The sequence below is a fragment of the Silurus meridionalis genome, chromosome 18 (assembly GCF_014805685.1).
Source record: "Silurus meridionalis isolate SWU-2019-XX chromosome 18, ASM1480568v1, whole genome shotgun sequence".
NCBI classification, from domain to species: Eukaryota; Metazoa; Chordata; class Actinopteri; order Siluriformes; family Siluridae; genus Silurus; species Silurus meridionalis.
Genome location: NC_060901.1, coordinates 23,009,905 through 23,028,840, shown reverse-complemented (window position 1 = coordinate 23,028,840; position 18,936 = coordinate 23,009,905). Strand labels below are relative to the sequence as shown.

Below are 18,936 nucleotides of genomic sequence, written 5' to 3'. Positions count from 1 at the left end.
CGTGATATTTCTCCGGTGTTCTGTATTGTTTTAAAGCTTTATAATCACACTTTTGATATCAACCAAATGAGGATAGGTTCTCCTTTTGAGTCTGGTTCCTCTCAAGGTTTCTTCCTCATAATATCTAAGGAAATCCTTGCCACAGCCACCCCAGGCTGCTCATCAGGGATAAACACACAGCATTTACTTTAATTCTGAAGTTCTTTAAAGCTTTTTGAAACTATGTCCATTGTGAAAAGCGCTATAGAAATAAACTTGGACTTGAACTTGAACTTTATTCTTTAATACGAGTCGTCTTAAAGAGTGAGAAAGCAAAGCATCGCCAAATCTCCGTAGAATATGTACAGCGAACAGATTTGTGAAGTTTATCTGTTGACTCGTCTAATCCGAGTCGTCTAATCTTTTATCACGTGACTCCAATAGATGCTAAGCAGTGCATTACACAGGGAACACAATTAAATAGTTCATTTCATGGTCCAATTCATTTGTTATTTTGTCACGTGAATTCCATATACACTATGAAGGTGATTAAAGGAACGAAACGAACTAAATCAGTCAAAAAAAAAGATTTGTTCTTTTTGATGAACGAGATGCAAAGAACCAAGTGACTAAAATGATCGGATCTTCCAAATGTCCCAATGTCAACAGCGCACCGGAGAGAAACACTATTTAAAAACGTATTCATAGACAAAAATATATCTGATAGACTTCAAGCCAGCAGAGAAAGTCTTGATGGCCCTCCACTGCTAAATTCCACCATGCTAAACAAATTTGTTTCCTCTATTAAGGAAATTAGGACACAAAACAGACACAGTATTGTGTTTTCTTTTCCTTTTAAGCCTCGAGGCTTCAATTCCAAGCATCTCTTCAGAAAGAATTCTTATCACAGTCCTTATTTAGCATCCAGACATGAAGGCTCGATGTGCTAGCAGACATTAGCATTAATTCGATTGATTAGAAAGGCAGGCGCTATAATCCATAACTTTATTTAATGATCCCTGGCGTCTCCCTATCTCTGATCTCGCTTCAAGAAGCATAATTACAGCTTCGGAACTGTCCGGTCTTCCGAGATCTTTAAGATATCAGCGAATATTATATCACGGGGAAAAAAAACAACAGGATTAGCGAATGGTTCAGGATGGATTGCTTGTTTCAACTAATGAATCCGATAGAAATCATTTCAGATGAGTCATTGGAGTTCATCTGCTAATGTTGGCTCGTTTGAACGCTCGTGGTTACCTCCCACTAATCATCAGGGAGGCAGTCATGATGGGAATGCAGTTCCAATAATATTGGCACCCCTTTGGTAAATATGAGCAAAAACACAGGGTGGACCTCTGTCTCCCAAAAAACCTCTGGAATAAAAAAAAAAAAGAACAAAAATACAAGAATATTGACCAATTACAAAACATAATGCAATGTATTCATATTATATTGACATTATATGGATGGCACAATTATTAGCCCCCTTTCAGCCAATCCCCTGGAAGAACGGTCTCAAATACCTTGCCTTGATTTCTCCAACCTCACCAGGCTTTATACAAGAAGACACCTCTAAATCTGAGAATACAAGGCAAAGCATCTGAGACGATTCCTCCATAGAGAATCTCTGCAGAAATGCTGATGTTTCCCTCCTCTTTAGTTCATCCTATGCAGTTCAGGTCAGTTGACTGATATGGCAAAATTTGTGTCATCTCTATGTATTTATTTGGTTTGAAAAACCTGTATACATCTTGAACAATTCGATGATCAAATATTTACAGCTTGCAAGCATGCTGTTTTTTTCAGGACCATCTGTTTTTTTTTCTTTTTTTCTTGGTTGAGTATCAATTATCTCTGGCTTATATAAACAGCAAGCCCAGAATACTTGGTCAGAACGAGCACAATTCCTCAGAGTCCGATGACACACTGGATGAGTCAACTGGATTTTTCAAAATAATGACTATTTTGCCTAATTACTGTGTATGAACAAAAGTGTTGGGATGCCTGATTTTTTCAGCCATATGTGATTTCTTCCCCAAATCAGAAATCAATTTTTTGCAAACCTGGTACACAGAAAATATTATACTATTATTACTATTAAATCAATATTTCTATATTTAAAGGCAGGGCTCAGGATTGTTCGAATTTACCTTTAAACATATCTATCAGACATTCTGTGTTACCTTATACAGTGGTCTGACTGAATACTCGATTTTGATTGGCTGAAAGATGATGCGGTCTGTTTAATCCGTCTTCTAAATGAATGCGCTGATTTAGAAAACTGTAACCATAGTAAGTATCTGGACAAAAGTATTAAGACGCCTGACTTTTTCCACCATATTTGGTTTGTTTTGAAACTGTTACCACAAAGATGGAGGCACACAATTGTATAGAAATGCGGCAGCTTGTAATTTTTCATCAATTCAATTAGAAGAACCAAATTTATTTCAGCATGACAATGATTTTGTGCACAAAGCCATCTTCATTAACGTATACTCTACATTGGTTGAAGTTGAAGATCTCCTTCTATAGAGTTTTGACCTCAAACCTATTGAACAGCCCAGGTCTCAACACCTCACCTTACATCCTTGTCACTGAATGAGCACAAATTTCCACAAAATCTTGTGGAACATCTTCCCAGAATTTTATTTTAAGAGCAAATTTGTCCTAAATGTGGACTGTGATGCTCAAAAACCACATACCAATCTTATTTAAGGTGTCCACAAACTTTTGTCCATATATTTCTTTAGTCCATAGGGTTTTGTCAGTCAAATATCCAACATAATCCTTCTAGCCAATGAGAAATTTTTGCTTCTACTTCTTCCCTGAGAAAGACCAGGTTTGGGATATGGTAGCTCAGTGAATAAGAAGTTACTCTTCTGATCAGAAGGTCATGGGATCACATCCCAGCACCACCAAGCTGCCATTGCTGGGCCCTTGAGCAAGACTCTTAACCCTCAGTTGTATAATTAACACAACTGTAAGTTGCTCTTACAAAAAAGGGCGCCTGCCATAGTTGTTCCACCTCTGGCATAATCATACATAGAAAATCAATATTTCTGAGATTATTATTATTATTTGTAATAAAAATATAAATATTTTTCACGATTAGCTCTCAGTATTATCGACCCGTCCCATAGCTGTATGTGTATCAATGACTGCAGTGGCTTCTGGAATTGGGGTGCAGAGAAAAGGGGGGTATGAGGTATTGAGGAGAAGAAAGGGGGGGTGTTGATGTCACTGCCACAACTTCGGCAACACGGCACCAGCACCGCAGTGGGTAACAGGGGATTTGGGTCTATACACACACACACACACACACACACACACACACACACACACACACACACACACACACACATCTAATCTAAATAACACACAGTTATCAAACTACCTTAAGATGTCCTTTTTTTCTGTCCTCTAACTACTCATCATGTTCTATCTCTCTCTCTCTCTCTCTCTCTCTCTCACACACACACACACACACACACACACACACACACACACACACACACACACAAGGCTGAATTTCACAAGGCAGAAATTCATCTGAGCTGAGTGAGAAGACTGAACAGTCATGAAAGGCCCTGCATATCAAGGAACAAGTGGCAGATGGACACACACACACACACACACACACACACACACACACACACACACTTGTATTGCCATGAATCATTTACCAATCTGGGAAACACCGATCACACACACACACACACACACACACACACACACACACACACACACACACACACACAAACACAAAAACCATGCACCCAGCTAGGGCAGGAAACTGAAAGTGTGTGTTTGTGAGAGGGAGAGAAAGAGAAAGAGAGAGAGAGAGAGAGAGAGAGAGAGAGAGAGAGAGAGCGCGAGAGAGAGCGCGAGATCTAATTATCACAGCAACTGCACATCTCGCATGGTGCCATGTTTCTCGGATCAAAAAAAAAAAGCCATCTAGAGTTCTAATGAAGGCATAAGTCTGGTCTGGAACTTCGGTATGTCCAAAACCTGAAGAAAAAATGTCTCCGACGTAAGAGCTAATGGTCAGAATTCTGCTGTGAGAATTCTGCTGTGAGCTGCTGCTTCTTTTCTCACCCACCTTTTTCAGTGTCATAATAATGAGAAATCCGGTGTGGCAAACGTCGGACCATAATGCAGTGCGACTATACGACACCGTCACGCCGAGTTACAGCAGACACTGGGTTTGGATAGTTAGTGGAGTCCGAGATGACAGCTGCCATGATGTTTAAAAATCAGAAGCTTTGGTGGATGATCTGTTTGAAAAAACTGGAAGGACTAAAGCTCTGCTGCATCATTTATATTCCATTTGATTGTAGAGTGCTTTTAACAATTGTACCAAAGAAATTTACATTTATATTTACAGAAATAAATAAAGAGTATACATTTTGCATTAATAAACTGATCCCTATACGATCATCCTGAAGTACAGGAAGTTAAGAGCCTTGTTTAAGGGCCCAAAAATGGCAGCTTGGCAATACTGGAACTTGAACCCCCGACCTCCCAATTAGTACCCAAGAGGCTGAAACACTGAGCTAACACTTCCCTTTAAGGCTGTTCAATTCAATACATTTTTATTTGTATAGCACTTTTAACAATGGATATTGATTCAAAGTTGCTTTACATGAATAAAAACAATAATAAAAGAACGTATAATTTTGTTGGTTGTAAGTTTGTCAAAAATGAACCCAACCTCATCTGGGTGGCACCAAATATCCCTTTATTGCAGTTCATAGGCAATTAAATGCAACCTGTGGTCCTAAGCCATTGGAGTAGACTGTTGAAATTCCCAAATGAACATGAGAGCCCGTGTTTATTATTTAATCCTCTACATCCAAATCTACGATGACATATTGGTAACAATTCACCTTTTGTATCGACATTGTTCTAGCGTAATCGCTTCGCAAAGCTTGGCCCCGAAATGTCACACATCTATTGCGCTAGAATGTCGTAAAACGAACAGTATGAAGCAAACTTTGAACCAAATTTCCCCAACATCAGAGGTGTGCTTCGGAACGCCGTGATCAACAAGTAGAAAAAAAATGGTGCACCAGAGTGACAATCAAAACTGATGAAAGGACTTGAGGAAATCTTATCAGCGAGCCTGCTAGACCTACAGCATTAAAGGAACTTTTGATGCTGTCAAAGGAAGAAAGATTTGTCAAGTATTGCTTCATCCCTTCATGTGACAACGATATCTTGTATATTATGCAGGTCTGGGCTGTGGGAGGGTGGGCGTTGAGAGGCTAAAGCTCTTTTAACAGAAAGTACTTTTTAACACAAAGTACTAAGGACGCAGGAAATGTCACCTATTGTATACCATATCCACAGTGAAGCATGGTGGTGGGAGCATCATGTTAAAATGCTGCTTCTTTTCACCTGTACCTCTAGTAAAGTTAGAGAAGATTATGTATATGTGCTCAATTTTGGTACAACAGGTTTAGACAGCTGAAAAAAAAGGGGCTTATTAACGACCCCGAATAGAAATGTCTGGATTTGAAAGGAGAAGATGACGTTCAGCATTTCGCGTCAAACAAATATGAATCCAGTCATAAACGTGCAGAAGGAGATTCCCTGACAATGCGATAGATTTTGTCTTGTAAAAATGGAAACACTTTGACAAATCAATACATGCTAAATTGGTAGGCTTCTACCCCAAAATAAGTGCTGTGTGTACACTTATCCTACCTGATTATTGCATATATTATACACATTAGTGGTGCAACGGACCACGTTACAGATTTTGAGTAACGGATCGAAACATTTTTCTGATTAGCAAAAAAAAAGGTGATGATACAAATATAATTTGCTTTGCATTTATTACAAGTACAGCAAGGGAGGCTTTTCAAGGTCTTCTGCTTATCTGCTACCCATAGTTGTTAGCATGACCTGTTCAATATTGGGTGCTATATCTTGTTAATGGTGCAATAAAGATATTCCACATTGCGTGCCCATTTGTTGCTATAGTAACTCCACTCTTCTGGGAAGATGTTCCACTAGATTTTGTGAAGATTTGTGTTTATTGATGTAGGAGAGGTGAAGTGAGGAGGCCCGGGGTGCCGTTCCAATTCATCCCAAAGGTGTTCAATAGGGTTAAGGTCAGAGGACTATAGCATATATTCATGGAGCTGTCATGCTGGAACAGGTTTGGGACTCCTAGTTCACAAATACAACTTTGTAGTAACTTTGTAGCTAGGAAGCTACGTAGCTATGGTTGGAAAAGTCAGGTGTCCCAATACTAGACATCTGATTTTTTAACAGACGTATTGAGATTTACTTTGATTTCTCTTACAGCTAGTCTCAAGTACAAATGCTAATCCCTGCAATGGAAAGCTTTTCCCCCTTAAACTGTAAAGCAGTAGAAAATGTGTCTCAGGCCCTCACCAGAATCCTGTCTTCCGATTTTCCATTTTTGGTTTCAAGCTTGACGCCACGAGCGAACTTGACCGCAGACTTGTCGATGAATTTCCTGATGCTGTCTGTTAAAAAAAATAGAAGCAAACCGTTAAAAGAAAGTACCACTATATGGTGAAATGTTTGTGGACATATAACGATAAGATTCATAAGCTTTTTAAACATCTCATTCCACATTAGAGCCCCCAATTTGCTCTTATAATAACCTCCATTCTTCTGAGAAGATGTTTCACTAGATTGTGTGGAGATTTGGGCTCATTCAGACACAAGAGCATTGGTAAAGTCAGGAATTGAAGTAGGTGAGATGAAGAGGCCTGTGGTGCGTTCCAATTCATTCCAAAGTTGTTCAATAGGGTTAAGGTCAGACTTATAACCAGATAACTAGTTGGCATGGTTAGTGCTATATCATATAATACAGTGGTCCCCAACCCCTGGGCTGTGGACTGGCACCGGCCCGTGGGTCAATTGGTACCGGGCCGCACCGAAAGAATACATAACTTACATTATTTCCATTTTATTTATTATCTGATTCTGTTTTATTTTGAAAAATGACCGGATTCTTTCTGCCACATCTGTCTATGACTCACTCTTGATGCATGTCATGATGCCTCGGTCACATGTCTTACCTCCATCCTCTACCTTCTTAAAGGGGCTGCTCTGCCCACTAAGGCATAATACATTAGCGCTAAATTCAAACCCCCAAACGAGCAAAATAAACAAACAACAACACAGTGGATTCATGTTTATTATTATATTTAGAAAATACCAGTTTTTATGGTCGTATCATTTTATTTTGTTGCGTTTATCCACCACAGCTTAAAAACTGGTCCATGAAAATATTGCCCGTTATAATCAGCTCCATGGTGCAAAAATGGTTGGGGACCGCCGGTATAATACAAGACATACAATTAAAATAGTGTTTACATGATGCTTTTTACATGATGTTTGCCGCATTGTTTAAGACTATTTAAAGGTTTCAACATTATGCACATTTATGTAAGAATAAAATACTCTCTTTATGAAGTAAATCCATTCTGAATCGTCTTTTCGTCGAATTGGGGTTAAAACACGAATTGTGCGCTGTGAAAACCAGTGCATTTTTCACCGGAATTTCGAACGCGTGAAGACGTTTCATATTCGCCATGATATGTCCACAATTATACATTGACGTGACCTGAAGAACAACAGCGGGTCAGATCTTAGTAACCCCCCTGTAATGTCTGGAACTTATAGGCTGCATTAGTATACTGTACACTCTGAGCCAGGAAGAAATCAGTCGCAGCATGTCTTTTTTTATTATACCCTCTATAATGCACCCGGTAGGTGTTTGCATCGCATATGTCCTCTTACTAACACGTCCAACGAGACCCCGTTTTGGCATGGTACTCAAGGCAAAAGTCTCATGTTTCGAAAGGTCAAAATCAACCCCCAAAATGGACATAATGTACCCCTATAACCTTGTATTGTGTGATGTGCAATTACATGGGGGGAAAAACAGAAAGTGAAAAGAGAAAGACCCTCAATGAGGGATTTCCTGGTGTTTATTACAGCAGCCAATTATCACGAGGCGGGGCTTTTAGGGGCAATTAGGAAATGAGTGCACGCGCGCACGTCCATAGGACATAGTGAAGGAAAAGCGCACGCGTAAATTGGAGTGTATTCACGTCTACGTGCATCCCCGTTCATAAACACACCCACACACACACCCACCCACCTACACACACACACAAGCGCGCATAGGGATGCCCGGCCGCGCCTTATTACCGTAGCCCTTCCTTTGCACTCTGGGATAAATAAACGAATCCTGCATCCAACACACACACACACACACACACACACAAACACAGAGGCTCAACTGTTATATTATGCATGCATGCACATCCATGCATCATGCAGAATAAAAGAAAATACGGGAATCCGGTGCAAATTTGCGCGTGCGTTCAATCCCTCGCCAATGTTTTTTTTTTTTTTTTTTTACCGCAAATAAATAAAATTAATTAATAAATAAATAATCAATAGCTGTTAACGCCACTGCGTCTGACTGATAAGCAACATGGACCAGGGATGCTGGTGATGCTCCTGTAGAAGGAGCTACAACCCAACGAAAAAATCCTCTGATCTATTGTTTGCTTTCATGTATTTTTTGGTCATTTTTGGTTGCTTTGCGTCCCCTCACCTGTAAGTTCTCTGGATACGCTGGGAAAACACGGAGCAGCGATGTCTTTAGAAGCCATTTCCAGTCTTCTCATCCAGCTTCTCACCCAGACCAGTGATTCAACGGCGCAGAATTCAGCTCTCAGAGCATTCCGCCAGTTCTGCCCTGAGCGCTCCCTCTCCCTGAGTCATTGAGAGAGAAAGAGGAAAAAAAAAAGAAAGAGAGAGAGAGAGATGGAAGAGGTGGAGAATGGACCCAGTCCTGGGAATATCATTTGGCCACCCTAGTGGCCACTCCAGTACTCACCATCACAGGTGAGTTGTGAAACACCATTGGCCTCTCCACAATCAATTCTGGCCACTCTAAAAATCACCTGAAGATGAAATATCACTTGGTCATGCTGAGTTACCACCCATGAAAGATTACCTGCCACTTCAGAATTAATCATTACCACCCTTGAAATGTCTCTGGCCACTCCAGAACTCATTTTGGCCATCCTTAAAATAATACTAGCCACTCCAGAACTCATTTTGGCCCCCCCCAAAAATCATCCTAGTCACTCCTGAACTAATTGTACCCACCATTAAAATAATACCATCACTCCAGAACGTCATATTGGCTTCTTCAAAAACTGGATTTGTCACTATTGAAACATAATTGGCCACTCCAGAACTCATGTTGGCCACCCCTGAAATATTACTGGCCACTCCAGAATTTATTCTGGCCACTCCTAAAATATTTCTGGCCACTCGACAATTTGTGTTGGCCATTCCTAAAACATTATTGTATTATTATTATTATAAAACATTTATTCTGGCTACTCCAAAATTCCAGAACTCATTCTGGACACCCCTGAAATACTATTGGCCACTCCAGAATTTATTTTGACCATCTCTAAAATATCATTGGCCTCCCAGAATCAATTTTGGCCACCCCTGAAATACTATTGGCCACTCCAAAATGTATTTTGACCAGCCCTAAAATATCATTGGCCTTCCAGAATAAATCTTTGAGGACCACGTCTTTAGCAGTCAGATGAAAGTCAGAAGATGAAGAAAATCCTACAGGAGCAGCTGATTTTTATTGGAGGTTTATAAGAATCACTTAATTGATGACAGCTTTATGATACACAAAGCAGAGTTTTGAGGAGAAAAACAAGGGGTGTTTAAACGAGGGGTGTTTATTATGTCCACTTTACCTAGATGGAGTAGTGTTTTTGCTTTTAGCCCAGCGGTGTCACAGAGCTAGAGGTCACAGACATCATTAAAAAAACTCCTTTCTGGTAACATGTTTTAAAAAATCACTGAACAGAAATACTTATTTTACTTGTGCGCCATCTGCTGATAGGCTTGTGGTATTACATCTAAAGATAACCTTACAGATGGATTTCTCCTAATGCAGTCACAGGACCACTAACAGGAAACACACATGATGTTTTTACACACAGGCTGCTACTGTGCATCTATCAGGGTGTTGGTGGTAATGAATATTCTCAGGTTTGTAGTCGTAATAGTCTGAGATGCAGTTTTTCATCCTCTTGCTACCATTTTTTTATGATGCGTAGCAACAGTAGCTTTACTCTTTCTAGTGAAACAAGATTTCTGAATAATGATGATGATAATAACAGCTAAATGTTGATTTTTTAAAAACCACTGATTCATTTAATAAAAAGTACAGAACTCACCATGAGTTGCCACCCCTGAAATACCATTGGCTACTCCAGCACTCATTTTGGCCACCCCTGAAAGACGAATCATTTTGGCCAGCCCTGAAAGACTTTTTGCTACTCTAGAACTTCATATGGCAACCCCTAAAAGATTATCTGCCACTCTGGGATTTATTTTGGCCATCCCTGAAAGACTATTTGCTACTGCGGATTTTATTTAGTCCACCCCTGAAACACTATTTGCCACTCCAGGACTCATTCTGCCACCCCTGAAAGACTATTTGCCACTCCAGGACTCATTCTGCCACCCCTGAAAAACTATTTGCCACTCCAGAACCCATTTTGCCGACCCCTGACGATGCCACTGATGCCAATAACGGTTGTGAGTGAGAAGGTGGCAAATTCTCATTTATCTGTCCATCAAGTGACACTTGTGGACTTCCTTTATCTTATGTATGAGAAAGAGGGCAGATAGCGTTGAAAAACCTTGCCAGATTGTTTTATTTTTTTGTTAAATAACAGAATGTACAATACGTGGGACCATTAACGCCAGTAAATTAGCTGTTCCTGTAGATACAGTAATTGATTGATTAATCAATAAATGAAGAGTGTGATGCAGCAGCACTTTAGTGTTTTACTCACCCTTAATACACACAGGTCATTTGAGGAGCTGCTGGTTTTATGTTAATCAGGAAAAGCAGCATCAGGAAAATACATTTTATATAAAATAACATTTATTTAGGATCAAATTTTTAGGAGCAAAATTTTTATGTATTGCATATTTTAAGATTAGGTCTAGAATGATTTCCACCCATCCTCACAATTCCCCGCCTGAATGACAGTTTTTTCAACCAATCACATTTAAGCATGTCAGACAGGAAGTTAGATTTCAATGGATCGTCTCAGCGGCGTCGTGCTTTTATTTTCTTACTGGTTATTTATACAAATAAGAAATATCTATGATATGTATATAATTATAGTATAAATATATACATATAAAATAATATTATATATAACCGTATAGCTCCTTTTTTAATTTAATCGTGCTGCATCTCATAATCAATGACGGTTGCTAGGAAACGCCTTGTCTCAAACAGCGACATACATACTTGATTTCTATTTGGAGTTGACAGACATGTTTGTGAACCAATCACAGATCAGAAATCGGAGCTTTCGACCAATGAAATATCGCCGTTTTGAGAGGCGTCGGTTTAGACCGCTGTAAGTGTGAAAGGGTTTGATGCAGGAGAGTTTGTCCACGTTACAGGAGGTAATATAATGTAATAAATCATTCTAATGAGCATTGTGACGTTTTGCAGATTTATTAGTAATAATGAGTGCATGCTAATGGAGGTGTATTATATATTTGTTGAGTCTGAGGCTGGTGAATTTAGCATGTGTGTGTGTGTGTAATCTCAGCTGGGTTGTACGACCTGGTTGCTCCTGACAATATATTTCCTCTGTCTATCAAAATCAGACAGAAAGAGAGGAAAATATCTAACGAATGTAATAAATAGATTTGTGTATTTACGTGTTTTTGCCCTGAAATAAAATAATTTGGGAAATTGGGAAGCTACTGCATGTATATATGTGTATGTGTGTATATGTATATAGGGGTGCCAAAACTTATTGGGTGTGTCTGTTTGTCTTTTCTCTCCCTCCATCTTCCTATACACCCATTTTTGCACTTGCAATATTTGTCTGTCTATTTCTGACTTTTTCTTGCAGTATCTATCTATCTATCTATCTATCTATCTATCTATCTATCTATCTATCTATCTATCTATCTATCTATCATCACTTTCTCTATTTGTCTCTTTCTTTCATTATCTATCCACCTTTCTATCTATCTTGAATTACCTATCAATCGTTTTGCTCTTGTCTGTTCTTTCTTTCTCTATCTATTTTTCTTTCTATCCATATTTGCTCTCACTCTTTATCTAATCCACCTCTTTTTAATGCTGCTTATGTGTGTGTTTAAATCTAAATCCGTTTTCCGGTGTAGAATTGCAGCACTACACTCCCTTCCTTCCGCTCAACGTACCCGAAGTAATCGGACAAATCGAATGTGATCATAAACGACATGGTCTTTTTTCTTTCTTTTTTTTCTATCCGTCAACAATCATCTTTTGATTGTGTGTGCCTCGTCTCTGTGACTACAGCATGAAGCACAGAGCCAGACATGGATAGGTATGAGAAGGTGAAGAAGATCGGGGAGGGCTCTTTTGGGAAAGCCATTCTGGTAAAGTCCAGGGAGGATGGCCACCAGTATGTCATCAAGGAGATCGGCATCTCCAGGGTGAGTTGTTGATGATGGTTTCGTCGGATTTTTAACCACCCATATACACACACACTCATTTGCAAACACTGAAAGCTTTCATTTACACTTTACAGATGTCTAATAAAGAGAGACAGGAGTCTCGTAAAGAAGTGGCCGTGCTGGCGAACATGAGTCACCCCAATATTGTGCAGTATAAGGAGTCATTTGAAGGTAAAACTCTTTATTTACCAGCCTGAATGATTCCTATTACACTGCAAGGGTTTATTCTTAAACTGGACGATTTTGTGTGCTTATATATAATGCTGATACCGCACAGCTCCGAGGTAAAGGCTTTAGTACCACACAGCTCCAATGTAAAGGCTCCGGTACCGTACAGGTCTGAGGTAAAGGCTCTGGTACTGCACAGCTCTGAGGTAAAGGCTTTGGTACCGCACAGCTCTGAGGTAAAGTGTGCGGTACCGCACAGCTCTGAGGTAAAGGCTCCGGTACCGCACAGCTCTGAGATAAAGGCTCCGGTACCGCACAGCTCTGAGGTAACGGCTTTAGTACCGCACCGCTCTAATGTAGAGGCTCCGGTACCGCACAGCTCTGAGGTAAAGGCTCTGATATCGCACAGCTCCGAGGTAAAAATGCTGGTACCCCACAGCTCTGAGGTAAAGACTTTAGTACCACACAGCTCTGAGGTAAAGACTTTAGTACCGCACAGCTCTAAAGTATAGGCTCTAAAACTGCACAGCTCAGAGGTAAAATGCTGGTACCCCACAGCTCTGAGGTAAAGACTTTAGTACCGCACAGCTCAGAGGTAAAGACTTTAGTACCACACAGCTCTAATGTAAAGGCTCCAGTACCGCACAGCTCTGAGGTAAAGGCTCTGGTACCGCACAGCTCTTAGGTATAGAGTATGGTACCGCACAGCTCTAAGGTAAAGACGCCTGTACCACGTTGCTCTGAGGTAAAGATGGTGGTGCCACACAGATCTGAGGTAAAGTCGCCGGTATTGCACAGCTCTGAGGTGCTATTAAGTCAGTGGAAGATGTATTATTATTGTTATTATTATTATTATTATTATTATTATTGAGCAGTCTCATAGTTAAGATGGAAAGGGAAATTCAACCAAAAATTGCTAGGATTTCATATTGACGTTAGAGTTATAATACAGAAATCTTGGAAGCAGACAACAGCGTTTGACAGGCAGCTGACGCTCGAGTGACTGAGGAAGTCTTCGAATTGAATTACAGGGAGCATCTGCATGAGCTAATGGCTTGGGAGAGAGTTAAAAAGCAGCGAGCTGACTCACTGACGAGGCAACATTAATCCTCTTCTGTTCGCTTTTCTGCAGAGAACGGCTGCTTGTACATAGTGATGGACTACTGCGAGGGAGGCGACCTGTTTAAGAAGATCAATAACCAGAAAGGACTCCTTTTCTCCGAAGAACAGGTTAACGAAGTGCTAGTGTGCACAAAAAGCTAAGAGCCAGACGTTTGAGATCTATTACAATTTGAGTAGAAATTCTACAGTAACCCTGTACAAATATAAAACAGCATGGAAAGAAGGTGTCTCTTTCTTCTTCTTCTTTCGGCTGCTCCCATTAGGGGGCGCCACAGCGGATCATCCGTCTCCATACCCCCCCTGTCCTCTACATCTGCCTCTTTCAAACCAACTACCTGCATGTCTTTTTTCACCACATCCATAAACCTCCTCCTTGGCCTTCCTCTTTTCCTCCTTCCTGTTGGCTCCATCCTCAGCATTCTCCCACCGATATACCCCATGTCCCTCTTCTGCACACGTCCAAACCATCTCAATCACACCTCCCTCACCTTGTCTCCAAAACGTCCTACCAAAAGAACCGCTGCCAAAAGATCAGCACTGCACTAGAACGGATTAACAGATTTCTTGTTTTCATGAACAAAAAAGTACATTTGAAGGAAATCAGCTGCACGGACCACTGTGGACCTCTGCGAACGGAGCACAGGTGTCTGACCACTACCACTCACTTCCTCTGGCTCCGCCTTCTGTACACAAACCGGCACTCGACCACGCCCCCACTTCCCCAGCAAATTCTTCAATACCTTATGCATATGTAAATTGCCACTTTAACATTCATTATCGTCTTTTCCTCCTGCAGATTCTTGACTGGTTTGTCCAGATCTGTCTGGCACTTAAACACGTACACGACCGTAAAATCCTTCACAGGGACATAAAGTCACAGGTAAGTTTGGACATTGTCCCAAAGCTGATTTATAGGTTACAAGGTTTAAGTTAAAACGTTTAATGCGACTGTGGCAAACAAATGTCCATTTATTATTTATTATTGTTGAGGTGTACTGTGAAAGCAAACTGTGGTCCTGAGCTATTGTAGCAGATCTCTTTAATTTATTATTAATTACAGTCCAAATCCATCCTCAAAGTTCTTGAGATGCTCAGAAACATCACGGATCTTTAGGCTGTTCTTGTGGAACCATCACCATCTGCACAGAGTGGTGTCCAATTAAAGAGAATCCGAAGGGACAGGAGCAGTGGTCAGTGGTAGCTCAGGAGCATGTTTAGAGAGAGAAATAAGGATTAGAAGGTAATTATTGTTACTTAAAAGTTAAAGCCACTGTACAATGTGATAAGGGTGTGAGTAGGGACTCCGACAAGATCAGCTATTGCAATATTACTAAAAGTTAGGGTTAAGAGGTGGCCCACCACACCACCTTCAACAAACCTGAGTGAAAGCACGGGATTCCTGGGCATCGACCAACAACATCCTAACCCCCCCAGTTCACCAAATCACTTTATATTTTTTTATCCCTCCAGATCTGCTCCTTTATCTGATAAAAAATGACTGGCAAAAGGTTTGACTAAATAAATAACACACACACACACACACACACACACACACACACACACACACACACACACACACACACACACACACACACACACATATATATATATATATAGCGTATATAGGAGTCACGTGGTAAAAGAACAAACAACAAAAGAGTCAAACGGTAAACTACTCAACTGTAGGGTTTTGTAAGAGAAAGCTCTCATTAAGTAAGGTACCAACAAATAACCTGCACCCTTTGATCATAGTAGGCATAGTGGATCATAATGGACCAAAGTTCAGCTTTGGTACTGTTTAGAACCTCATGCAGAAGCAACAGAGTGATGATGTCATTTTTAACATGCCCACATGCTATTTTTTTTCTTTGATTTGTTTTGTTCTAGAATATATTCCTGACTAAGGACGGTACAGTGCAGCTAGGCGACTTTGGGATCGCTCGAGTTTTGAACAGGTACGGTGCAGGTATATCACGATTCTTCTTTAATAAATGGAGGGTGGCAAAATCCGAGTTTCAACATCAGCGTGATATGTTTTGCAGTACCGTGGAGCTGGCCAGGACCTGCATCGGCACACCGTACTACCTTTCCCCCGAGATTTGCGAAAATAAACCGTACAACAATAAAAGGTAGCGTGTGGATGAGTGTCAGATTGATGGACAATTAAACGTTATGTAGGCGGTTAGATTAGATTTAACTGTATCGCCATTGCACAAGTGACAGTACAAGGCATTGGAGAAACGAGTTTGATGAACGTGAACGCACGCTCACGCTTCTCATATGCCGAGTCATCACGGACTAAGCTGCGGAAGCCAAGCATCGCATCAATCCTGTTTCAGCTCTTTAGGTTCTTTAGCGCAGGAGAACCTTTTTAATAATGCATTGTGAAATCCTTGAAAAGCAGGGATGTAATGCAATTCCTGTATGTGCGTATGCTCAAAATATCCGTATCTGTTTTTTTTAAACCGTATATGGGCGTGGCCTATACTGGATTTCTATTTTTAATAGACTCCAGTTTTTGAGTTCTGCAAATCTAACTGGGGTCAAAAGAAATGTGGTATTGATCATATTGATTGCGTTAAACTATATGGATAATGTCCTACCATGAGCCACCAGAACAGCTTTGTCATTTAAATTTATATGTGCTGTAGCTAGTAAACTTTCATGGTCAGTAAAATCTGTTCCAGTTTGCGCTATTTTATATTAAGTCCTGCTATAAGCAACAGGTCTTTAGACATCAAGTGGATGCGCGTTTTCGCCGTCTTTATTGTACCCTGAGGGATGAAGGGAACCAGTCAAGACGTTTTAGAGGAGTGAGGCAAAAGTTTGTGTACATCCGACTATAAGATTTGTATTTGCTTTCTATCCATTCCTTCTTGGAAGATGATTCACTAGATTTTGGAGCGTGCTTGTGGTGCTTCATCTTTATCTACAATTAGTTTTTTTGCTTTTTTCATTCGCTTATTTATTTATTTATTTGCCACGGACATGCCAGGCTTTTTAGTCGTGAACTGCATTAACCTCATACTTAAAAAAAAAAAGTAAAAAATATTTTTTATCAATTAAATAAGAATTTTTATTTATATTATTTTTCAACACCCTGACAACTCTAATGGCTACATCTGCCTATTTATTAATTAATAAACTTGTTTATTTATTTATTTATATTTATTTATGGGAAAGCCAAACCTGTACCCCAGTGATCGATAAAAAAAAAAAAAAAACACCTAAAAGAAAACACGCATCATAAAAAAAAAATAAAAAAATCATAAAATATTATTTCTTTATTTCTTTATTATTTATTTTTTTAGCTGCATACTACATTAACCTCTATATGTATATATGTCGATATTTATAAAAATCTTTTATAAGTTTCATTTACTGGTATTGTTACACTCAGCTTTATACGTGTGTTCATGGGTCCTTGTTTTTCTTTTCTCCTCCTCTGTTTTGTGTCGGCCAGCGATATCTGGGCCTTGGGATGTGTCCTGTATGAAATGTGCACACTAAAACATGCTGTAAGTATTTGTCATTAGGGCAATTTCTAAGTTGCTCGCTGTAGTTACCTGGATGAATATTAAAGTATATAGACTTTTTTCTTTTCTTTTCAATCTCTAAGTTTGTATAATAAACTGACTTGCTTCAAACACCTCTGCTTCCCAGGCTTCAGTAATTAAAGATCTGGCGATAAGAGCGCAGCGCTCCGGGGAAGCTCTTTTGAATTCGCTGCTGTTTAAGCAGAAAAAAAAGAGATTTCTTTCATACTGCAATGATCTGCACATCTCAGGATCGTTTTGATCCGTCAGTGCCTCTGAAGTTCAAAGTGAATTTCCGTGCTAATTTATTCGAGCTATATTTTCTTTCTTTCTTTTTTTTTTTTTTTTCCTAAGTTCGAAGCCGGGAACATGAAGAACTTGGTGCTGAACATCATCCGAGGTTCATACCCTCCAGTCTCGGTGCATTACTCTCAGGACCTGCGTGCTCTCCTGGGCCTGCTTTTCAAACGCAGCCCACGGGAAAGACCCTCGGTCAGTGCGATACTGGACAAGCCGTTTCTCGCCCGCAGAATCCAGAGGTTTCTCTCGCCACAGGTTAGAGATTTTTTTTTCAAATATTATAAACTGTTGTCTGACGGGCTAATTCAAGCAGATTTCAAAGCATTATAACATTCACACGCTTTGTTGTTTTTTTGTAAGCAATTTAGAGTGAATTAATAAACCAGGCAATAAATACACTTAATGCTAAAATTAAATACAGTTTTATGGGTGTCTAATTTTAGCGAATTTTAATGTTCTAGCATTCAAACGCTGTTTTTTTGCAGATGAAAGGTTTACGTTTAAACTGTAAAGCTGTAAATCAATTTATCAAATAAATCAATTTAAAGCATGAAATAGATACTGACAGATGTCTGTGCTAGTGTTTGTCTGTCTGTCTGTCTGTCTGTAGCTATCTATTATCTGTCATTTTTCTTTTTCTCTCTATCATATGTCTGGCATTATCTCTCACTCTGACTGTTTCTTGCTGTCTGTCTGTCTGTCTGTCTGTCTGTCTGTCTGGCATTTATCTCTCTCTCTGTCTTTTTCTAGCTGTTTGTCTCATGTATCTATCTGTCTATCCATCCATCCATCCGTAAAATTTTTAAGAGTATCAACTTTTGTATATTTGGTATATGACAAATGTAGAATTAATTGTAGCAAATAAAAATTAAATCTATTGTATAAAAACTCTGTAAAGCTGCACTGGATTGTGTTTCTATATTCATTTGATTGTTCTCTTATTATTTTTTCTTAAAAAAAAAAAAAATTATATATAATTATATAAATATGACTACACAATTAAATAAACTTGGTTTATCAAAAATTTTTATGTTATTGTATTTTAGAAATAGGGCCAGTATCAGTATTTTGTAATCGATCGTCTATAGATAATCCGTGTAACGGTTACAGGATTTCTATTTATCAGTAGAATCGGACTCCAAAATGTGTGTATATGTGAATATACGGGGTGGTATCAAACCGTTTCGAGAATAACTCTGTTTACAAGAAAGCACTTTATTCATCTACGTTTATACACGATCACTTTAAAAAT

The 18,936-nt window shown here is 39.5% G+C and overlaps 2 protein-coding genes across 7 annotated transcripts in view; one reads left to right on the top strand and one right to left on the bottom strand.

Annotated features, from left to right (window-relative positions):
• Window positions 1–11,388, bottom strand: part of LOC124401029 (capping protein, Arp2/3 and myosin-I linker protein 3-like) — a 52,367-nt gene extending 40,979 nt beyond the window's left edge. For 2 of the 4 annotated variants that reach the window (XM_046872928.1, XM_046872931.1), the window contains exons 1-3: window positions 8,879–9,168; window positions 8,594–8,754; window positions 6,388–6,482 (exon numbers count right to left, since the gene is read on the bottom strand). In XM_046872928.1, coding sequence (XP_046728884.1) covers window positions 6,388–6,482; window positions 8,594–8,666 — 168 coding nt within the window. In that variant the 5' untranslated portion in view covers window positions 8,667–8,754; window positions 8,879–9,168. Of the gene's footprint in view, window positions 1–6,387; window positions 6,483–8,593; window positions 8,755–8,878; window positions 9,169–11,347 lie in introns of those variants that run through there. The other 2 variants (XM_046872929.1, XM_046872930.1) reach the window with 2 other exon arrangements.
• A 15-nt stretch (window positions 11,389–11,403) lies between these two features.
• The window catches only part of nek1 (NIMA-related kinase 1), a 21,731-nt gene continuing 14,198 nt past the window's right edge, over window positions 11,404–18,936 (top strand). For all 3 annotated transcript variants that reach the window (XM_046872933.1, XM_046872935.1, XM_046872932.1), the window contains exons 1-9: window positions 11,404–11,508; window positions 12,401–12,537; window positions 12,633–12,729; window positions 13,859–13,956; window positions 14,645–14,728; window positions 15,736–15,803; window positions 15,891–15,977; window positions 17,312–17,366; window positions 17,739–17,939. In XM_046872933.1, coding sequence (XP_046728889.1) covers window positions 12,421–12,537; window positions 12,633–12,729; window positions 13,859–13,956; window positions 14,645–14,728; window positions 15,736–15,803; window positions 15,891–15,977; window positions 17,312–17,366; window positions 17,739–17,939 — 807 coding nt within the window. In that variant the 5' untranslated portion in view covers window positions 11,404–11,508; window positions 12,401–12,420. The remainder of the gene's footprint in view (window positions 11,509–12,400; window positions 12,538–12,632; window positions 12,730–13,858; window positions 13,957–14,644; window positions 14,729–15,735; window positions 15,804–15,890; window positions 15,978–17,311; window positions 17,367–17,738; window positions 17,940–18,936) is intronic.